The sequence below is a fragment of the Saccopteryx leptura genome, chromosome 3 (genome assembly GCF_036850995.1).
Source record: "Saccopteryx leptura isolate mSacLep1 chromosome 3, mSacLep1_pri_phased_curated, whole genome shotgun sequence".
NCBI lineage: Eukaryota > Metazoa > Chordata > Mammalia > Chiroptera > Emballonuridae > Saccopteryx > Saccopteryx leptura.
In genome coordinates, this window is record NC_089505.1 from 106,539,129 (window position 1) to 106,555,234 (window position 16,106).

Here is a 16,106-nt window from a genome sequence, read left to right on the forward strand (position 1 = left end):
GGGGTGCAGAAGAGGGCTTGGCTGGGGAGGGGCCAAGTAAGCCATACCAGAATGAGGTACCGGGAACGGTACTGCACTGTGCCAAAGATGCCCAGGATGACCGCCATGATGTGCAGGAAGTTGGCCAAGATAGGAGCCCACTGGTAGCCCAGGAAGTCAAAGATCTGCCGCTCCAGTGCAGCCACCTGTGGGGAAAAAAACAGACTGAAGCCACAGCCACCTCCTAAAAGGAAAGGACGGGGACTCCTTCTTGACCTTGTGGAAGAGGTGACATCAGTTATTATGGTGATGAGGCATTATGGCCTCATTGCACAAATCTTAGGTCCATCCCAGCCCTGCACTACCAAAGGGATGCTGGGATGTGGGGGCAAGTCTGTGGAGAACGGAACCCTGATTATGACCTCTGGGGTGGGCTGCAGAGAGATGGGAACCAGGGTTCAGAGCACCTGCCTCTTTGCCAAGAGGCCCTCCCCACTTGCACTTTCCTTATTGAGGGCTCTCAGTTGGTGGGGTCAGGATACAGACTCCTCCCCCAGCCTGGCCCAAGGGCTGAGCCCTGGCTCTGGGGGCCCCAGGAAGCCCCTGGGTCTGAGTCATCTCTTCTAAGGCCCTACCTGGAGGTTACCCTGGACTACAGGATTCATGGGCCACAAGAAAGTGATTTTTTTTTTTACTCCCCTTCCCTGAGGGAGCTGTAGTAGATTGCAAAATTAGCATCAAATTCTTCTTGCTATTTCCATACAGTGCCCTCCCACACTAACTCTGTGCTTGGTCATGTGACTTGCTTTGTCCAGTGAGACTTAAGCAAATGCAAAGCAAGCAAAGGCTTGAAAAATGTTTGTGTACTAGAGCTTGTTCACTTGCAACACAGAGAGGGCCTTGTGAGAGAGCCCGAGCTGACCTGCTGGAGGGTGAGAGGCCAGATGGAGGGCACCGAAGCACCCCAGCTAATGGCCAGCAACCGTCAGAGTGAGGCGTACTCGCTCATTCTGACGCCAGCCAACCCAGCAGCTGACCAGACATGTAGCCCAGACCAGAAGATAGTCTCAGCTGATCCACAGAATCATGAGCTGAATCAAATGGTTCTTTTAAACTACTCTATTTTGAAGTGATTCGTTCTGCAGCAAAAGCTATGATACAGGACACAACCACCACTCCCATTTCAGTAGCCCCTCGTTCAATTTTTCAGCTATACAATTAGGAACAGAAGTGCCAAGGGTGCATATATATATATATATATATATATATATATATATATATATATATACACACACACACACACACATATATATAAAATATTTTTATTTATTCATTTTAGAAGAGAGAGAGAAAGATAGACAGAGAAGGGAAAGAGATGCGAGGAGGAGCAGGAAGCATCAACTCCCATATGTGCCTTGACCAGGCAAGCCCAGGGTTTTGAACTGGCAACCTGTGTTCCCAGGTCAATGCTTTATCCACTGCACCACCACAGATCAGGACGGTACTTACCAATATTGATTGACCAGCCTGACCAGGCGGTGGCGCAGCGGATAGAGCGTCAGACTGGGAATCGGAAGACCCAGGTTCGAGACCTTGAGGTCATGGGCTCATCTGGTTTGAGCAAAAATTCACCAGCTTGGACCCAAGGTCGCTGGCTCAAGCAAAGGGTTACTCGGTCTGCTGAAGGCCTATGGTCAAGGCACATTTGAGAAAGCAATCAGTGAACAACTAAGGTGTCGCAATGCGCAACGAGAAACTAATGATTGATGCTTCTCATCTCTCCGTTCCTGTCTGTCTGTCCCTGTCTATCCCTCACTCTCTCTCTCTGTCTCTGTAAAAAAATAAAATAAATAAAAATATTGATTGACCAACATCCCTTCTTTTGGTGACAGAACCCATCTCTTTGTTTTGGAAGCTGCCTGCCTCCCAGACACTCAGTCCATGTGGGTTGAGTGGGGCTGGGCCCACTTCTAACTTCCATAGTGGGCTTGTGACCTAGGCCTAACCAAATAATCCCAAACAGTCATCTGTTCAGGGACTCACGTTCACAGTGTGCCCTGCTCCTGAGTCACCAGAGCTAAAGGGACAGAGAGAGAGTGAGGAAGGAAGATGAACAAGCAGGGAGAGTGTTCCTGGTGACATTGGTTTAGGTCTGACGATCCAGCCAGACTTAAAACTAACTGTCCCTCCCTATACTTGGGATTTCTGTCACTTGCAACCAAGAGTCCTGACTAGAGTAGAAGGGGAGAAAAGAGGGTTTGGCTGGAGAGAGGGAAGATTCTGATAAAGTGGAGAGATCCCAGAAGCTTTTTTCCTGGCAGGGAGGCAGGAAGAGGTAGAGCTGATGCTACCACACAGATGGCAAGGCTGGGCAGAGACCCAGGAAGCTGCGGGCTCAACCCTGGCACCCACCCACCTGGCGCCAGCCTGCCTCTGATTGGTGACGCCCCTCTGAGGGCTCTGCAGATTGTAAAGTGCATTCCAAGTTCATCTCTCACTTGCTACTCCTTGGCAGAAAGACAGGGCTGAGATCATTACCTCAGTTTGGAGAAAGAGACCATGGGGGAAGTGACTTGCCCAAGGTCACACAGCAGGTTGGTGGCAGAGCCAGGCAACCATTCTACCTTTCTCTGCCACCTGTCTCATCTTGGCACCAACACACAACCTTTACTAGTTGGCAGTGGCCTGGGAGTTAAGAGGCATGGCTCTGATTGAGATTCTGACACTGACTACAGGTGACCTTGGGTAGGCCACCTTCCTGCTGGGTCTCCTGCTTCTCTTCTATACATAGAGGCCACTGGACTATATTTACCCTAAGGGCCCTTCTGGGTTTGACTCCAATGGCCTGCTGATCTTGGGGGAGAAACTCCCCAGGCTGCCCCCCCACCAAAAGCCCCTGCATCACTTCTTTTCTCCTTTCCACCCTGACTCTGCTAGGCTTTAGGGATCCCTGGTGGTTTGGGGTCCAGCTTGATACTCTCAACTCAGCTGGCACCTGGTCCTGGCAAGGAGGTTGACACCAGAGGAGAGAGGGCTGTCAAAGAGTTGCCCAGGCTCATAGTGTAGCTGGGAGACACCCTGCCTGGACGTGCCTACCTAGATAACATGAAATAACCCCCATCCTCACCCCAGCCCTGCTCAACTCTCTTCTGTGTTCTCAGGGACCTCACTGATAGAGTGAGCAGCAAGAAATAGTCCCCCCCACCAAGAAAAAAAGAAGCAGCAGCTTTGGCGTCACTAAAACTCATGTTCAAATAGCAGCTCTGCTGTGTGACTTAGGGCAAATTACTTACCCTCTCAGATTTTTTCTTCAACTATAAATAGAAAAGATAATCTGGCCCTGGCCGCTTGGCTCAGCGGTTGAGCGTCGGCCTGGCGGGGGGGGGACCCGGGTTCGATTCCCGGCCGGGGCACACGGGAGAGGCGCCCATTTGCTTCTCCACCCCCCCCTCCTTCCTCTCTGTCTCTCTCTTCCCCTCCCGCAGCCGAGGCTCCATTGGAGCAGGGATGGCCCGGGCGCTGGGGATGGCTCCTTGGCCTCTGCCCCAGGCGCTGGAGTGGCTCTGGTCGCCGCAGAGCAACGCCCCGGAGGGGCAGAGCATCGCCCCTGGTGGGCGTGCCGGGTGGATCCCGGTCGGGTGCATGCGGGAGTCTGTCTGGCTGTCTCTCCCCGTTTCCAGCTTCGGAGAAATAAAAAAAATAAAATAAAATAAAAAAAGAGATAATCCTCCCCTGAGAAGTTGTTGTGAGGATATGGAAACATCACATAAGCTAACAGACAATTAAACTTAATAAATAGTGGTTAATTAGTAGAAGACTTAATAGTTTGAAGCTTCTTAGTTTGGTATTGAAGGTTTGCTAGGGTCAGGCTCAATCTTTTATTCCAGGTCAACTCCTGCCCACAAGTGGTTGAAATAACAGTTGAAGTCCCACTTTCATTTATTTCCCTTTTCCTATATCCAAATCTTCCTTGGTATTTGAAGTAACAGCCTAATTCACTCCCTTTCTAGGAAGACTTCTTGACTGTCACAATCTCTCTTTCCATTGAATATGGAGCAACAGCTGTTCTTGTCACTCTCAGCCATCCCTCCATCTCCACACACTGCACCCGCTCTCTCATTTTTCTACACCCCATGCACATCCATTTATCCATCCTTCCGACATCTGACACGCCCTCATTCATCCAGGATCCATGTTATTTAATCACAGAACTTTTAGTCTGTGTCAGGCCCTGTGCTAGCACTGGGATGCAGATGTGACTAAGTTGTGGTCCCTGCCCTTTGGGAACTCAGAGCCTCGCAGAAGAGATGGATGGAAAATCGAACAGTTACAAACCAGCGTAGTCAGCATTATAACCCAGGCTCAAATAATGCCATCTCTTCCTCCAGTGGTAAGTGCAGAGATACCGTACTACCCCATGTATAAGATGCCCCTTAATTTTGGGACCCAAAATTTGAAAAAAGGACAAGTGTGAAAAAGCAGGAAATGCAATCACTGTATAAGATGTACTCAGTTTTTAAACCCTAAATTTATCAGAAAATGGGTTCATCTTATACATGGGGAAATAAGGTAGATTCAAATATATATATACACATACATACACACACACACTTAATATATCTATTTAATATAATATATTTAATATATATATTTAAAATTGAGATTCATTGTCTTATAAATATTCAAATATTCCAAAACTCCTGCTTGTGCTGCAGTAGTGTACAGTTAATTAACAAATACAGATAAGAACAAAATATGAGGACTATCTTTCTCATCTGGTCACACCAACTTAGAAACAATATCTGAGGGCTGTGATGATTATAAACTGTAACCGGCCTTGGTGAGCCTTTTTTACTTCGATGAGAGGAACAGTGTGGAGACGACAGAAACCAGCTCCTATGCAAATAGTTCAAGTGCATGTGTATTGAGAGACAAAACCGACTTTGGAGGTATTTTTATCTAGTCAGCCTGCAAGTCAAGTCAAGCTAACTTCTTGAGTCTCTCTCCTGAGTGGGCTGGTGCAGAAACTTCTGTGGGCAACAGATACAGCCTCCTCCCTGGGCTTCTGGCAGAAGGAGGCTGGCCACCAACCCTGTCGAGTGCCTTTATTAAAAATATAAATCTGGCCCTGGCTGGTTGGCTCAGTGGTAGAGCGTCGGCCTGGCGTGTGGGAGTCCCGGGTTCAATTCCTGGCCAGGACACACAGGAGAAGCGCCCATCTGCTTCTCCACCCCTCCCCCTCTCCTTCCTCTCTGTCTCTCTCTTCCCCTCTCGCAGCCAAGGCTCCACTGGAGTGAGGTTGGCCTGGGCGCTGAGAATGGCTCTGTGGCCCCTGCCTCAGGCGCTAGAATGGCTCTGATTGCGGCAGAGCAACACCCCAGATGGGCAGAGCATCGCCCCCTGGTAGGCATGCCGGGTGGATCCCGGTCGGGCGCATGCGGGAGTCTGTCTGACTGCCTCCCCGTTTCCAACTTCAGAAAAATACAAAAAAACAAAACAAAACAATATATATATGTATATATATATATATATATATATATATATATATATATATATATATATATATATATATATATAAATAAATCTGGTTGAGTCACTCTGTCATCAATGCAGCCCAGAGAGTCTGGGGTAATTCCTGTGGTCTCGGAGTCTAAAAAATCCCCAGACAAGCAGTATCCCAGACAAGCAAGATAGGTCCCCAGGACATAGTTCCAGAGTGACAGATGAGAACAAGCCTTTCTGGATCTGACCCACAGAGTAGCCCCACACACCTGCCCAACAGTTCTCTCTACCTTTAATCTCCACAAGGTTTTGTGCTGCTTCCTCTCATCTCCACAAGGTTTTGTGCTGCCACCCTGTCCCCTTTCCACGAGTGTCATATAGCCTCAGGTCCTTCCTTGAAGGGTCCCCCGCCTAATCCCTTACATGTTGTACCCAAGAGCGCTACCTCATCTGCACTCTTCTTAAATGACTCTGTTTCTCGTATCTTACTCCATGTTCCTCAGGCCCGAAGGTGAGGTTGTCATCCTCTGGGGTCCCCAAGCTGCTCGTAGAACTGTGCAGCCCTGTGGCTATGTCAGCCTCTTCTATTGCTGGCCTCCTCATTCACTGGCCTCCGGGTCTTGCCCCTTCTTTAAAAGTGAGTCACATCCACAAATCATTCTGGCTGACTTTGACATCTGGGGCCACATCATCCAGACTCCCAACCTCTCAGTCTCGTGAACTTCTCTCCCCTGACCTTTCCCTCCATTCCTCCTCATCCACCATCACCCTTTGGATTGTGTTATCAACTGTAACTGCCCTGCCTCCAAGGTCACCAACTCAACAGCCCCACTCAGACCCCCCAGCTGCCTTCCCAACACCCCTCACAGTGGTGAGCCCGTCTGGTGCATCAGGTCCCAGGCCCCCCTTCTACTCTACCCCATTCCCCAGTTCACATCCCAACTCGGCCTGCGGGGCTCCCATGATCCCTCACTTTAACATCAGTTTTGCCTGCAACCCAGACTCACACTTCTCTGCCTTTTCATCACACGTGTCAGGAAAAGCCCACACCTAGCTACATCCAGGGAATAGTTTTTTCTGCTTGCAAAGCAGCCAAGCACCGCTGGAGGAGGTCACTCCAGGAAGGTAGGATGGGTCCACTGTAGACCTGTAATTGTTGGCCTCACAAAGTGCCCGGATGCTGTCCCACACCCGACTGGGTTTCTCCGGGGAACTCACTCTCCCCAGGGACTGTTTCAGATCTTCTCACTGTCCTCAACCCTCTTGGGAGGACCTGTCTCCTACTTCCCAACCTGCTATATTAGAGACACTGACCCTCCTCCTACCCAAGGCCAATTCCTCCTCCTGCACTCCGAACTCCATCATGTGTCTACTCAGGTGCTCAAAACATCCATGGTCACTTCTCTCCTGTAAACTCAATCTCTCCCTGTCTAGGATCCTTTCCACTGGCTCCTAAACATGCTGAAGCCTTTCCCATTAAAAAGAAAAACATGGTCCGTCACCCCTTATTGCTAATGCCTTTTCTATCTCAGCACTCTCGTTCAAAGGTCTCCATGGCCGTCCTGCCACCTGCTCCTCTGCCCACGTCCTCCTACAATCTGGTCCAGTGGTTAGGAGTAGAGCCTGGGTTAGAATCTTGGTATCACTGGTGTTTATACAACTGTTAAGGCAAGTCACTTGACCTCCCTGTGCCTCAGTTTACTCACCAACAAAATGGAAATGATTCATAATACCTTCCTCGCCTGACTAAGCGGTGGCGCAATGGATAGAGCATTGGACTGGGATGCGGAGGACCCAGGTTCGAGACCCCGAGGTCGCCAGCTTGAGCGCGGGCTCATCTGGCTTGAGCAAAAAGCTCACCAGCTTGGACCCAAGGTCACTGGCTCGAGCAAGGGGTTACTCGGTCTGCTGAAGGCCTGTGGTCAAGGCACATATGAGAAAGCAATCAATGAACAACTAAGGTGTCGCAACAAAAAACTGATGATTGAGGCTTCTCATTTCTCTCTGTTCCTGTCTGTCTGTCCCTATCTATCCCTCTCTCTGACTCTCTCTCTGTCCCTGAAAAAAAAACCCAAAACACCTTCCTCATACGGCTGTGAAAAGAATCAGTATTATTGAAAATTATACTCCATGCAGAACTCCCTGCTTCCTCACCTGTTTTACTATTTCTATGGCACTTATCACTGACTACCCTCCTACCCACTCCCCATTTACTGTCCATCTCCTGCATTAGAAGGCAAACTCCACGAGAGCAGGGACTTCTGCCTGAGATGTCCCCTGCTGTACGTCTGGTGGCACGGCCATGTCAGCACACTGTAGGTGCGAAGTTAAACTCATTCTCCACCCTCCTGGCCACCCCTGATTCCAGTGCGGCCCATCCTCCCGTGCACTCAGCCCGTAAATACCAAAGAACCTCAGGGCTATATCCAGCCCTTCTTCATGCTCCATTTGTCCTGGCAAATTCACGTCTACCCAAGCTTCAGTGACTACCTGTTCATGTTTCAGACTCCAGCCCCTTTAGAACCAACTACCCATTGCATGGCTCATCGTGAACTTAACACGCCCAAACCTGGACTGTTTCCAGTGTTTCTGGTCCCCATGATGTGTCCAGGCTGCATGAACTAGAAAGCTCAACTTTAAGTCCTGGTCTCTCTCCTGCTCCCTCACCTCCATGCCCCACCTGTCATCCAGTTCTGGCTCTTAGATCTGCGGAATCTCTTACACATCTGGCCACGTTTCTCCCTCCACTGCCTTCTTTCACCTGGCCATTGCAATGCCAGCCTCCCCCCAACTTCAAGGCTAACTCACCCCTCTCTTTCCAGAGTGAAGCCTCCAGGAGGCTCCCCTGCTGCCCCTCCCCCTGCCCTTAGCTCCCCACCCCCACCCGGATTATTTATTTATCGGGTAGCTACCAGCTGAGGGGGATGCAGTTGCCATGGGAACCTGCAGCCTTGAGTCAGGGCTGCCTCTGTTCTCAGTAGGATGCCCTTGTCTGTCTAGACCGCCAGCCCCAGGAGCCCAACACCAGGTGGGGGCTGGAGAGTAGGGGGCAAGGAAGGAATAATGGAGATGGGCCCACTGAAGCTCCAAAAAGCTGGCTGGGGGAAAGAAAGGGCAGGGAGGGAGATGGGATTGGGGCCTCAAAAACCCAGCAGAAGTCTCTTGTGCCCAAGCCCTTGCCAGCCTATTCTGCGAGTCAACTACTTTCCTGGCCAAAATTTCAGTCATGTTGCCACGGGTCTTAGGCACAGAAGTCAGACTGTCTGAGAAACGATGAGGCAGAGGCCTCTGAAGTTTCCGGAGAATGGTTTGATCCAGCCTGATGCTGTCTCTTTTACTGATTTTAGTTCACAGAAGGCTGAGTTGGGAAGAGTTCCCTGTTTGGGATCTGGTGGACCTGAGTTCCACCCCTAGCTCAGTCCTGGTGTGACCTTGGGCAAGTTACTCACCCTCTCTGAGCCTAGGAAAATGCCCTAAGGATCCAGACTGTGCATGTAAAGCTTTTAGCCTGATGCCTGGTACACAGTCGGTGCTCCGTGTATGGTAACAGCCTTTTCTGCATCCCCAAACTCCAGCCCCTCCTTCTTCTAATGGGTTTCTGAGGCAGCTGACAAAATTAAACTTGACTCAGCCCCTCATCCGTGAAATGAGGGAGTGGGATTGAAGCCACAGATGGCAGAGCTGAAAGGACCCCTGGAGATCTGCTGGTCCAACCCCCTCATTAGGGAGGTGAGCAAACTGACAGCAGAAAGGCAGTGACTTGTCTAAGGACAGGGTCTTCGCACTCTCCCTGAGCTCTGCCATCTCCAGGGTCCATCTGGGGTCAATGCCATCTGAGCATGCATTGAAATAAACACCTAAAAAGAGATTAAAAGGAGTACAGTCATGGAGACCAGGTAGTCTTTGTCAGGCCCAGGGAATGGGCTTTGTGGGGACTAAATTCATCGAACAAATGTTTCTTGAGCACCTACTATGTGCCAGGCCCTGTGCAGGGCATGTGGCCATGAACGAGTTGTGCTTCCTCCTTCAGCAAGACAGATCCCACAGTCCTCTGGGAGCTGATGATGGGGGCTTTGCTGCCAGGTTCCCCATTTACTATGTGTGGTGATGTGTGGGGACTCCTTCCTCTCCCCCAACACACCACACACACACACACACACACACACACACACACACACACACACACACACACACACACACACACACACACACACACACACACACACACACACACACACACACTTTGTCCCAGTCCTGGATGCTGCTGAAAAATGGCCAAGCAATAACCGTTAAGTGGAAAAAATAATAAATAAATATATAAGCCACAGAACAATATGATTCCATTTGTGTTAAAAAAAAAAAAAAAAGCTGAAAAAGAGCATGAGAGAGATACAAAATGTGTATGACTGTAAGTGCGAAGTTGAGAGCCAGGGAAACACAACACACGGTTCTGAGTTCTCTCTCAGAAGTGGCAATGGGGAGATGGGGAGACTGTTACTTTTAAATATACACTTCTGTATTTCTGAAAATTTTTTTACAACAAAGTCATTTTTTTTTGAAAAAAAGGTTTAAAATGTTGATTCATTGCTTAGTCCATGTCTTCAAAGACATGCTAGGAGCTCACGATCTGAGGCCCCCTCCTCTGACATGAATGTGTGTGGGCCGCTGGGTGGGTTTTCCCCTTGGGCCTCAGTGTACCATGGGGCCTCTTAGTTCCACTTCACTGTCAGCCTGGTGGTGCTGTAGCCTGCCTGCTGGTAGGGGACTGACCTTGGGGTCCTGTGACCTCTGCTGAGAGCTGATGGCCCTTTCCTCCAGAAGCTGTTCTGCCACTCCCTGGTACGATGGCCCGTTCCCAGGTTCCGCTTGAGTCACCGCAGCTCTGCTTCCCCGCTGACTAAATCCACACCCACCACCAGCCCCCTCTAGATTCTACCAGCCAAGGGTGCCCTCTCCCCACAGCCCTAGTGCCACTGAATACAAAGGTTCCCCTTTTATAGGGGCGGGCTCAGAGCTGTCACCTGAGTCCCCTGAAATCACACACACAAGGTGTCAGAACCAAGATCTGAGTCCTTGTCTCTACACCCACGGCTTTTCCCACCCGCCAGCCATCTCTCCAGAGACAGGGGCACGGGGAGGGAGAGTAAAGTGGGGCAGAGCCTATTCTGGCTCTGGGGCCTGTCGTGAGTCACCCAGCCCAGCCTTCCGTGGGCAGTGATGTAACAGCTAACATTTATTAATCTCCAATTAGTGCCAGACACTGTTCTGCGTACTTCACATCTGTTCATTCATCCATTCTACAAATAGTTCTCGAGTGCCTTTTGTGTGCTGAGTGCTGAGCAGTCAGTGGTGAGGAGACAGCCCAGCTCCTGTCCTCAAGGATGAGAGCAGTCCTGCCTGCTCTCTCCTCTGTGCGGATTCTAGGACACTGCCCCAGTCCAGACAGCAGGGGAAGCAGAAGAGGCAACGTTCTTCATAGGAAACAAAACCAATTCTTCCCGAAGGAGATTAATACTCTCTCTCACTGGGTCTAGGAATTGTAGAATCATTTATTGAGAACCTACTGTATATTACCCCTCATACTTCATACTCACAGCACATCTCTTAATCCTGCCCCACTGATAGACAAGGCCCAGAGAAGTGAAGGGGCTCGCCAGGGACACACAGAAGAGCTGAGGCTCCAACAGTCAGTTTGGGGCCACATCCTCACTCTTCCCTCCCACAGGGCTCCCTGAGACCTGGCGTTTGGGAATCTCACCCATTATAGTCTTGCTCCCCACTCCCCCAAACCCCTAGACTGCCATCTGTCTGTCCTCACCCTCCTGCTGTGGCCCAGCCCTGTACCTCAGTAGGGCCTGCGGAGCCAGGGAGCAGCTGGCCACCACCTTCAGGGTAATTAGCCCTGCGAGACCAGCTTGAAGCTGTTAAGGAGGCTCAGGACTGTCTCAGAGGGCTGATCTGGCCAGCTTGGGTCCTGTCAGGAGGCAACCACTAGGGCTTGGCCTCAGTCTCCATGGCAACTCCACTCCAGTGACTGCTGACCCATCCTCAGCTGGGAGGCTCCTCAGGCCTCTTTAGAGAAGATCTATCCCACTCACTGCGTCTCTGAACTGGTAGCTTCATTAGGAAGAGGGGATTGGCAACGGTCTAATTAGCATATAAAGACATTAATTTGCATAAACCCTGGGCCTAGCAGACCAGGATAATATCAAGGTCAGTCCAAAAAAAAAAAAAAAAAAAAAAATCAAAGGGCCCCTCCATTTCATAGGGCTTATCCCCTCATGCACCATCTGGTCCAAATCCACAGGAAGCAAAGTGGAAGGCAGCGTGGGCAGTGCCGAGGAGGGCCTTCACACCAGTGACCCTCTGTAACTCAGTCTTCTCCTCCGTAGAATGGGGATAGGACGCCTGCTTTACGGAGGTGTTGAGAGAATGGAGGGTTCTTCTCCACCACTCCCAAGCACAGCCCTGCCCTGCCCCTACCAGCTCCCAGTCTCCACTCATGGAGCTCCTTGTGTTCTGCCTGTAGGCAGACCCCTGCACCGGCCCAGAAAAGCCAGGAGCATGGTAGAGCCTGTACCTCGGGGCTGGGTTACTATGTGCACCTCCTCCTATCAGGCCCTCCCCCCACTAACTTTTGGATTCTGGCAGGAAATGAATTGGAAACTGGAGGCCTCCTGCTTTGGCCTTTCATCCCTCTTCTTTGTAGAGCCAGGGGGTGGGCATCTGACCCACACCCACTCTAGTGCATCCTTGGGACCATGAGGGCATTTAGGGCAATGGGGGCGCTCTGGAGTCAGACTGCTTGGGTTTATCAGCCAGGTGAGCCTCAGCCTTCCCATCTGTACAATGTGGATAACGGTTTCCACAATTCCCAGAGCTGGTGTAAAAATTAAATGAGATAATATATGTCACGTGCCTGACACAATAAGCGCTCCATAATGTTAACTATATATATATATTATTACAGTAATGACAGTAATGAGAAAAAAACCTGAGATCACATGGAAGATCAAGGAAAGGTTTACAGAGGAGGTGATGTTTAGATTTGGCCTTGGCCCAATTAGAATAATGAAACACTGGAAACATTCTGACTGTCCTTCAGCAGGACCCGCAATCGATGACGGCGCCTCCAAACGGTGGAACACAACGCAGCCGTTACAACACAACGGGGTGCGAAAAGAGGGCCAAGCTGGGCGAGCGAGGGGCAGGCTGCAGAGCCTCCTGAGCAGCACAGTCCTATTTTTGTGCAAAGAAGGAAAAAGAGGGAATTATCAAATGGTTTACTCTGGAGAATAAGATTGGGGGGTGTCTTTGAGAGTCAACTAGAGATATTTTTGTAAGGTTTTACATTGAGAAGTAATACTCTTTACATGGAGACAAAATAAAGAAGAAATTAACGGGGAACAAATGAGCATGGACAAAACCCTGAGGTGTGAGCAAGGTGACCAACTGTCCTGGTTTGCCTGGGACTGGGGAGTCTTTTGGGGTGCATCACTTTAAAGCAGTGGTTCTCAAACTTTTTGAAGTTAAGGCAAATTTAAAATCCTACAAATAATTGTAGGTGCACTATATACAAGTTTCTGAGAAATATGTTATAATAATTAAGTCAAATATTAAATAAAAAATATAAAGTCCAAGTGTGCTTTTATGGTAATTAAATGAAATAAATACGACAAAATTAAATTTATTCTGACATTAAAAAACATTTTTATGTTACATTTTTTGAGTTATGCTTTTTAGAATTCGTAGAAAAGGGGGGTTAAGAAATTTTTAAATATGACAAAAAAGTTATCTTTTTATATATAGGTACATTCTTAGTAAGATTTAGTAAATTCGGCAGGTCCCGGCCCGAATGTGTTAAGTTTTTTTATTCCTATGTTTATGAGAAACATGAGCCCGATGTGTCCTAGCGATTTCTTCAATGTTTGGGCATATATTTATTTTTTATTTTTATTTTTTTAATTTTATTTATTCATTTTTAGAGAGGAGAGAGAGAGAGAAACAGAGAGAGAGAAGGGGGAGGAGCAGGAAGCATCAACTCCCATATGTGCCTTGACTAGGCAAGCCCAGGGTTTTGAACCGGCGACCTCAGCATTTCCAGGTCGATGCTTTATCCACTGCGCCACCACAGGTCAGGCTTTGGGCATATATTTAAAAGGTTAACTCTCATTTCCTCATCAATACATTGAAGAATTCCTCTCTTTTTACTCTTAATTGTGTTGTGTGTAGAAAATCCCCACCATACATATCATCGTAACTTTACACCAAACAAAGGATAGAAGAAACTTGGCTCCAGTCTTTCCGGGGAACATGGAGGGTAGTATAAACAATCCAGCACCACAGCTTAACAGCCTTTTGCAACCTAATCAGGCAAGTGAGGTGGGGGGTTAGGCAGACTGTCAGCTTACAGCCAATTCCCCACACCTCTGTCCCCCAAAAATCTAAACTCCAAAAACCCTGTTGGTTTTTTGGTCCCCAACAGACACATATTTCTCTGGAATACCATAGGGTGCACTTGGAAATCTCCTAGGGCGCACCAGTGCACCCTGGCACACACTTTGAGAACCACTGCTTTAAAGGATAAAGTCCAAAAGTCCTAGGCAAGCTGGGACAAGTTGGTCAGCCCAGATGTGGGATAGTATGGACGACTTGGGGGTCTGGAGGTGTCTCTAAATGAATGATGTGAGGGGTAGCCGGCTGGGGAAGACTCCTGGCTGGGGCTCAGACCCAGAGCTTTATCCCACTGGCTTCTGGGAGCCAGGGGTGGTTTGAGCAGAGGGACACGGAAGCTGGGCATTTCAGCCACGATTTTCTCTGCCTGGGGGGTTTGGGGGAGTGGAGGACAGACTGGAGGTGGGCCATCAGGGGGAGATGCTGAAGCTTTCCTTGCTCAGGGCCCCATTCTCCCACCTTCTTGGCAATGCTCACTCTACCTCTGCTCATATCCCCATGTCCAAATTCTTGGGGCATCCCCAGAGGCTGAGAGTTCAAGCAGGCTCTGGAGTGGGCAGAGAAGGCCCAGGAAAAGGGCATCCTCTAAGGGGAGCATTTCAGACAGGGTTGGAGGGAAGAGAATCCAGGCGGAGAAAACCCAGCAAAAACCAGGCTCTCTCAGGAGACGCCAACTACAGACAAATGGACGTTTGGAGAAATATAAAGGTGATTAATCAGATCCCCCCATTAAGTACCACAAATGACACCATATAATTAAGCCAAAAACTCCTGGCAGAAAGCATCTTAATGGAGCAGACACTTAGGCAAGAATTAATTAAGGAGGCATTGAGAGGTTCAGGAGTGGATATAAGGATGGAATTAGGGTGGGTAAAAGCAGAAAATAGACAAAAACAATTGGGTGTTAACATTTGCCCAGCGTGGGACTGCCGTCTGAGCCTAGTAGTTATCAGCTCATGCTCTGGCAGACCGGGGGTGGAGTCCCAGCTCTCACTTAAACACGTTGGGGTCTGGGAAAGTAATTTCCTGAAGTCTCAGTTTCCTCATCTATAAAATGGGAATACAACTACTAATAGTACTTGGGGTTATGTGAGGATTCAGTGAGGTCATGTGCATGCATATAGTAAGTGCTCAGTAAATTATCGTTAATTGGACAAGTCATTGTCCTTCTCTGGCATCTTAATTTCTCACTGGCAAAATGGGATAATAATGTTCTGTCTTCTTCACAGAGCAATTAGAGATCAAATAAGATCACAACCATGAAAGCAATTTATACACTCTAAAGTGCTTTTTAACTGTTATTAGGATAATTATTAAGCCTTTTGTTTCATACCAAGGTCAGATTCTTGGTGTTTGTTCCCTGAGAAGCTGTACAGTATAGTGGTTAATAGTGTCGCCAAGGAGCCAGGCTATCTGGGCTTGAATGCAACTTTTAGCACATTAGCTGTGTGACCTTCAGCAAATCACTTAACCTCCCTGTGCTTTAACTTCTCTACCTATAAAATGGGATTAATGATAACAGGACCTATCTCATGGGGTTGTTGTGAGGCCTAAATGAAGGAATATAGGGGGGTCCTTGGGTTACGACACAGTTCCATTCCTATGACAGTAACATAACCCAAATTTTGGTGTGAGTGGAAGCACACCCTATCCTAAGTCATAACCTATTCTAACACAGCTGTAAAATCATAAGCTAGAACATAAAAACACAAACACTGCGTTACTGTGTATTCTTCTGCCACACGCAATCGAACTAGTCTGCCCACATAGTCCGTAAGTATGGCGCTAATGGTGTAAGCTGAAACACATCTCAAATTTTTTTTTAGTTTTTATGGGAGTGAGCGTCGTAAACTCAAAACATTGTATGTTGAGACTGTCATAACCTGAGCATCCCCGTATGTGTAAAATGCTCAGAACACTGCCTGGCCTAGAGCCATAGGTAAAAAGCCATGTTAGCTGTGATGATGTGACCACAGTGAAGGTCCTGGGCCTGAGTCCCCCCACAGAGGACTCATGTTCTAAAGAACAAACTACAGTTATCTTTGGTGTGCAGGCCCCTTTGTGACCAGGTAGGGCTCCCCCCACCCCACCCCACCCCACCCCCGACCCCTGGCTCTGCCCTTTCTCTCCTTATTCACCCACCAAGCATTCACGGCACCCCCCTTCACTGG

The 16,106-nt window shown here is 48.8% G+C and overlaps 1 protein-coding gene across 3 annotated transcripts in view; it reads right to left on the bottom strand.

Annotated features, from left to right (window-relative positions):
• Nucleotides 1-16,106, bottom strand: part of NKAIN1 (sodium/potassium transporting ATPase interacting 1) — a 49,353-nt gene that overhangs the window by 7,693 nt on the left and 25,554 nt on the right. For all 3 annotated transcript variants that reach the window (XM_066375686.1, XM_066375689.1, XM_066375688.1), the window contains exon 2: nucleotides 48-185. In XM_066375686.1, coding sequence (XP_066231783.1) covers nucleotides 48-185 — 138 coding nt within the window. The remainder of the gene's footprint in view (nucleotides 1-47; nucleotides 186-16,106) is intronic.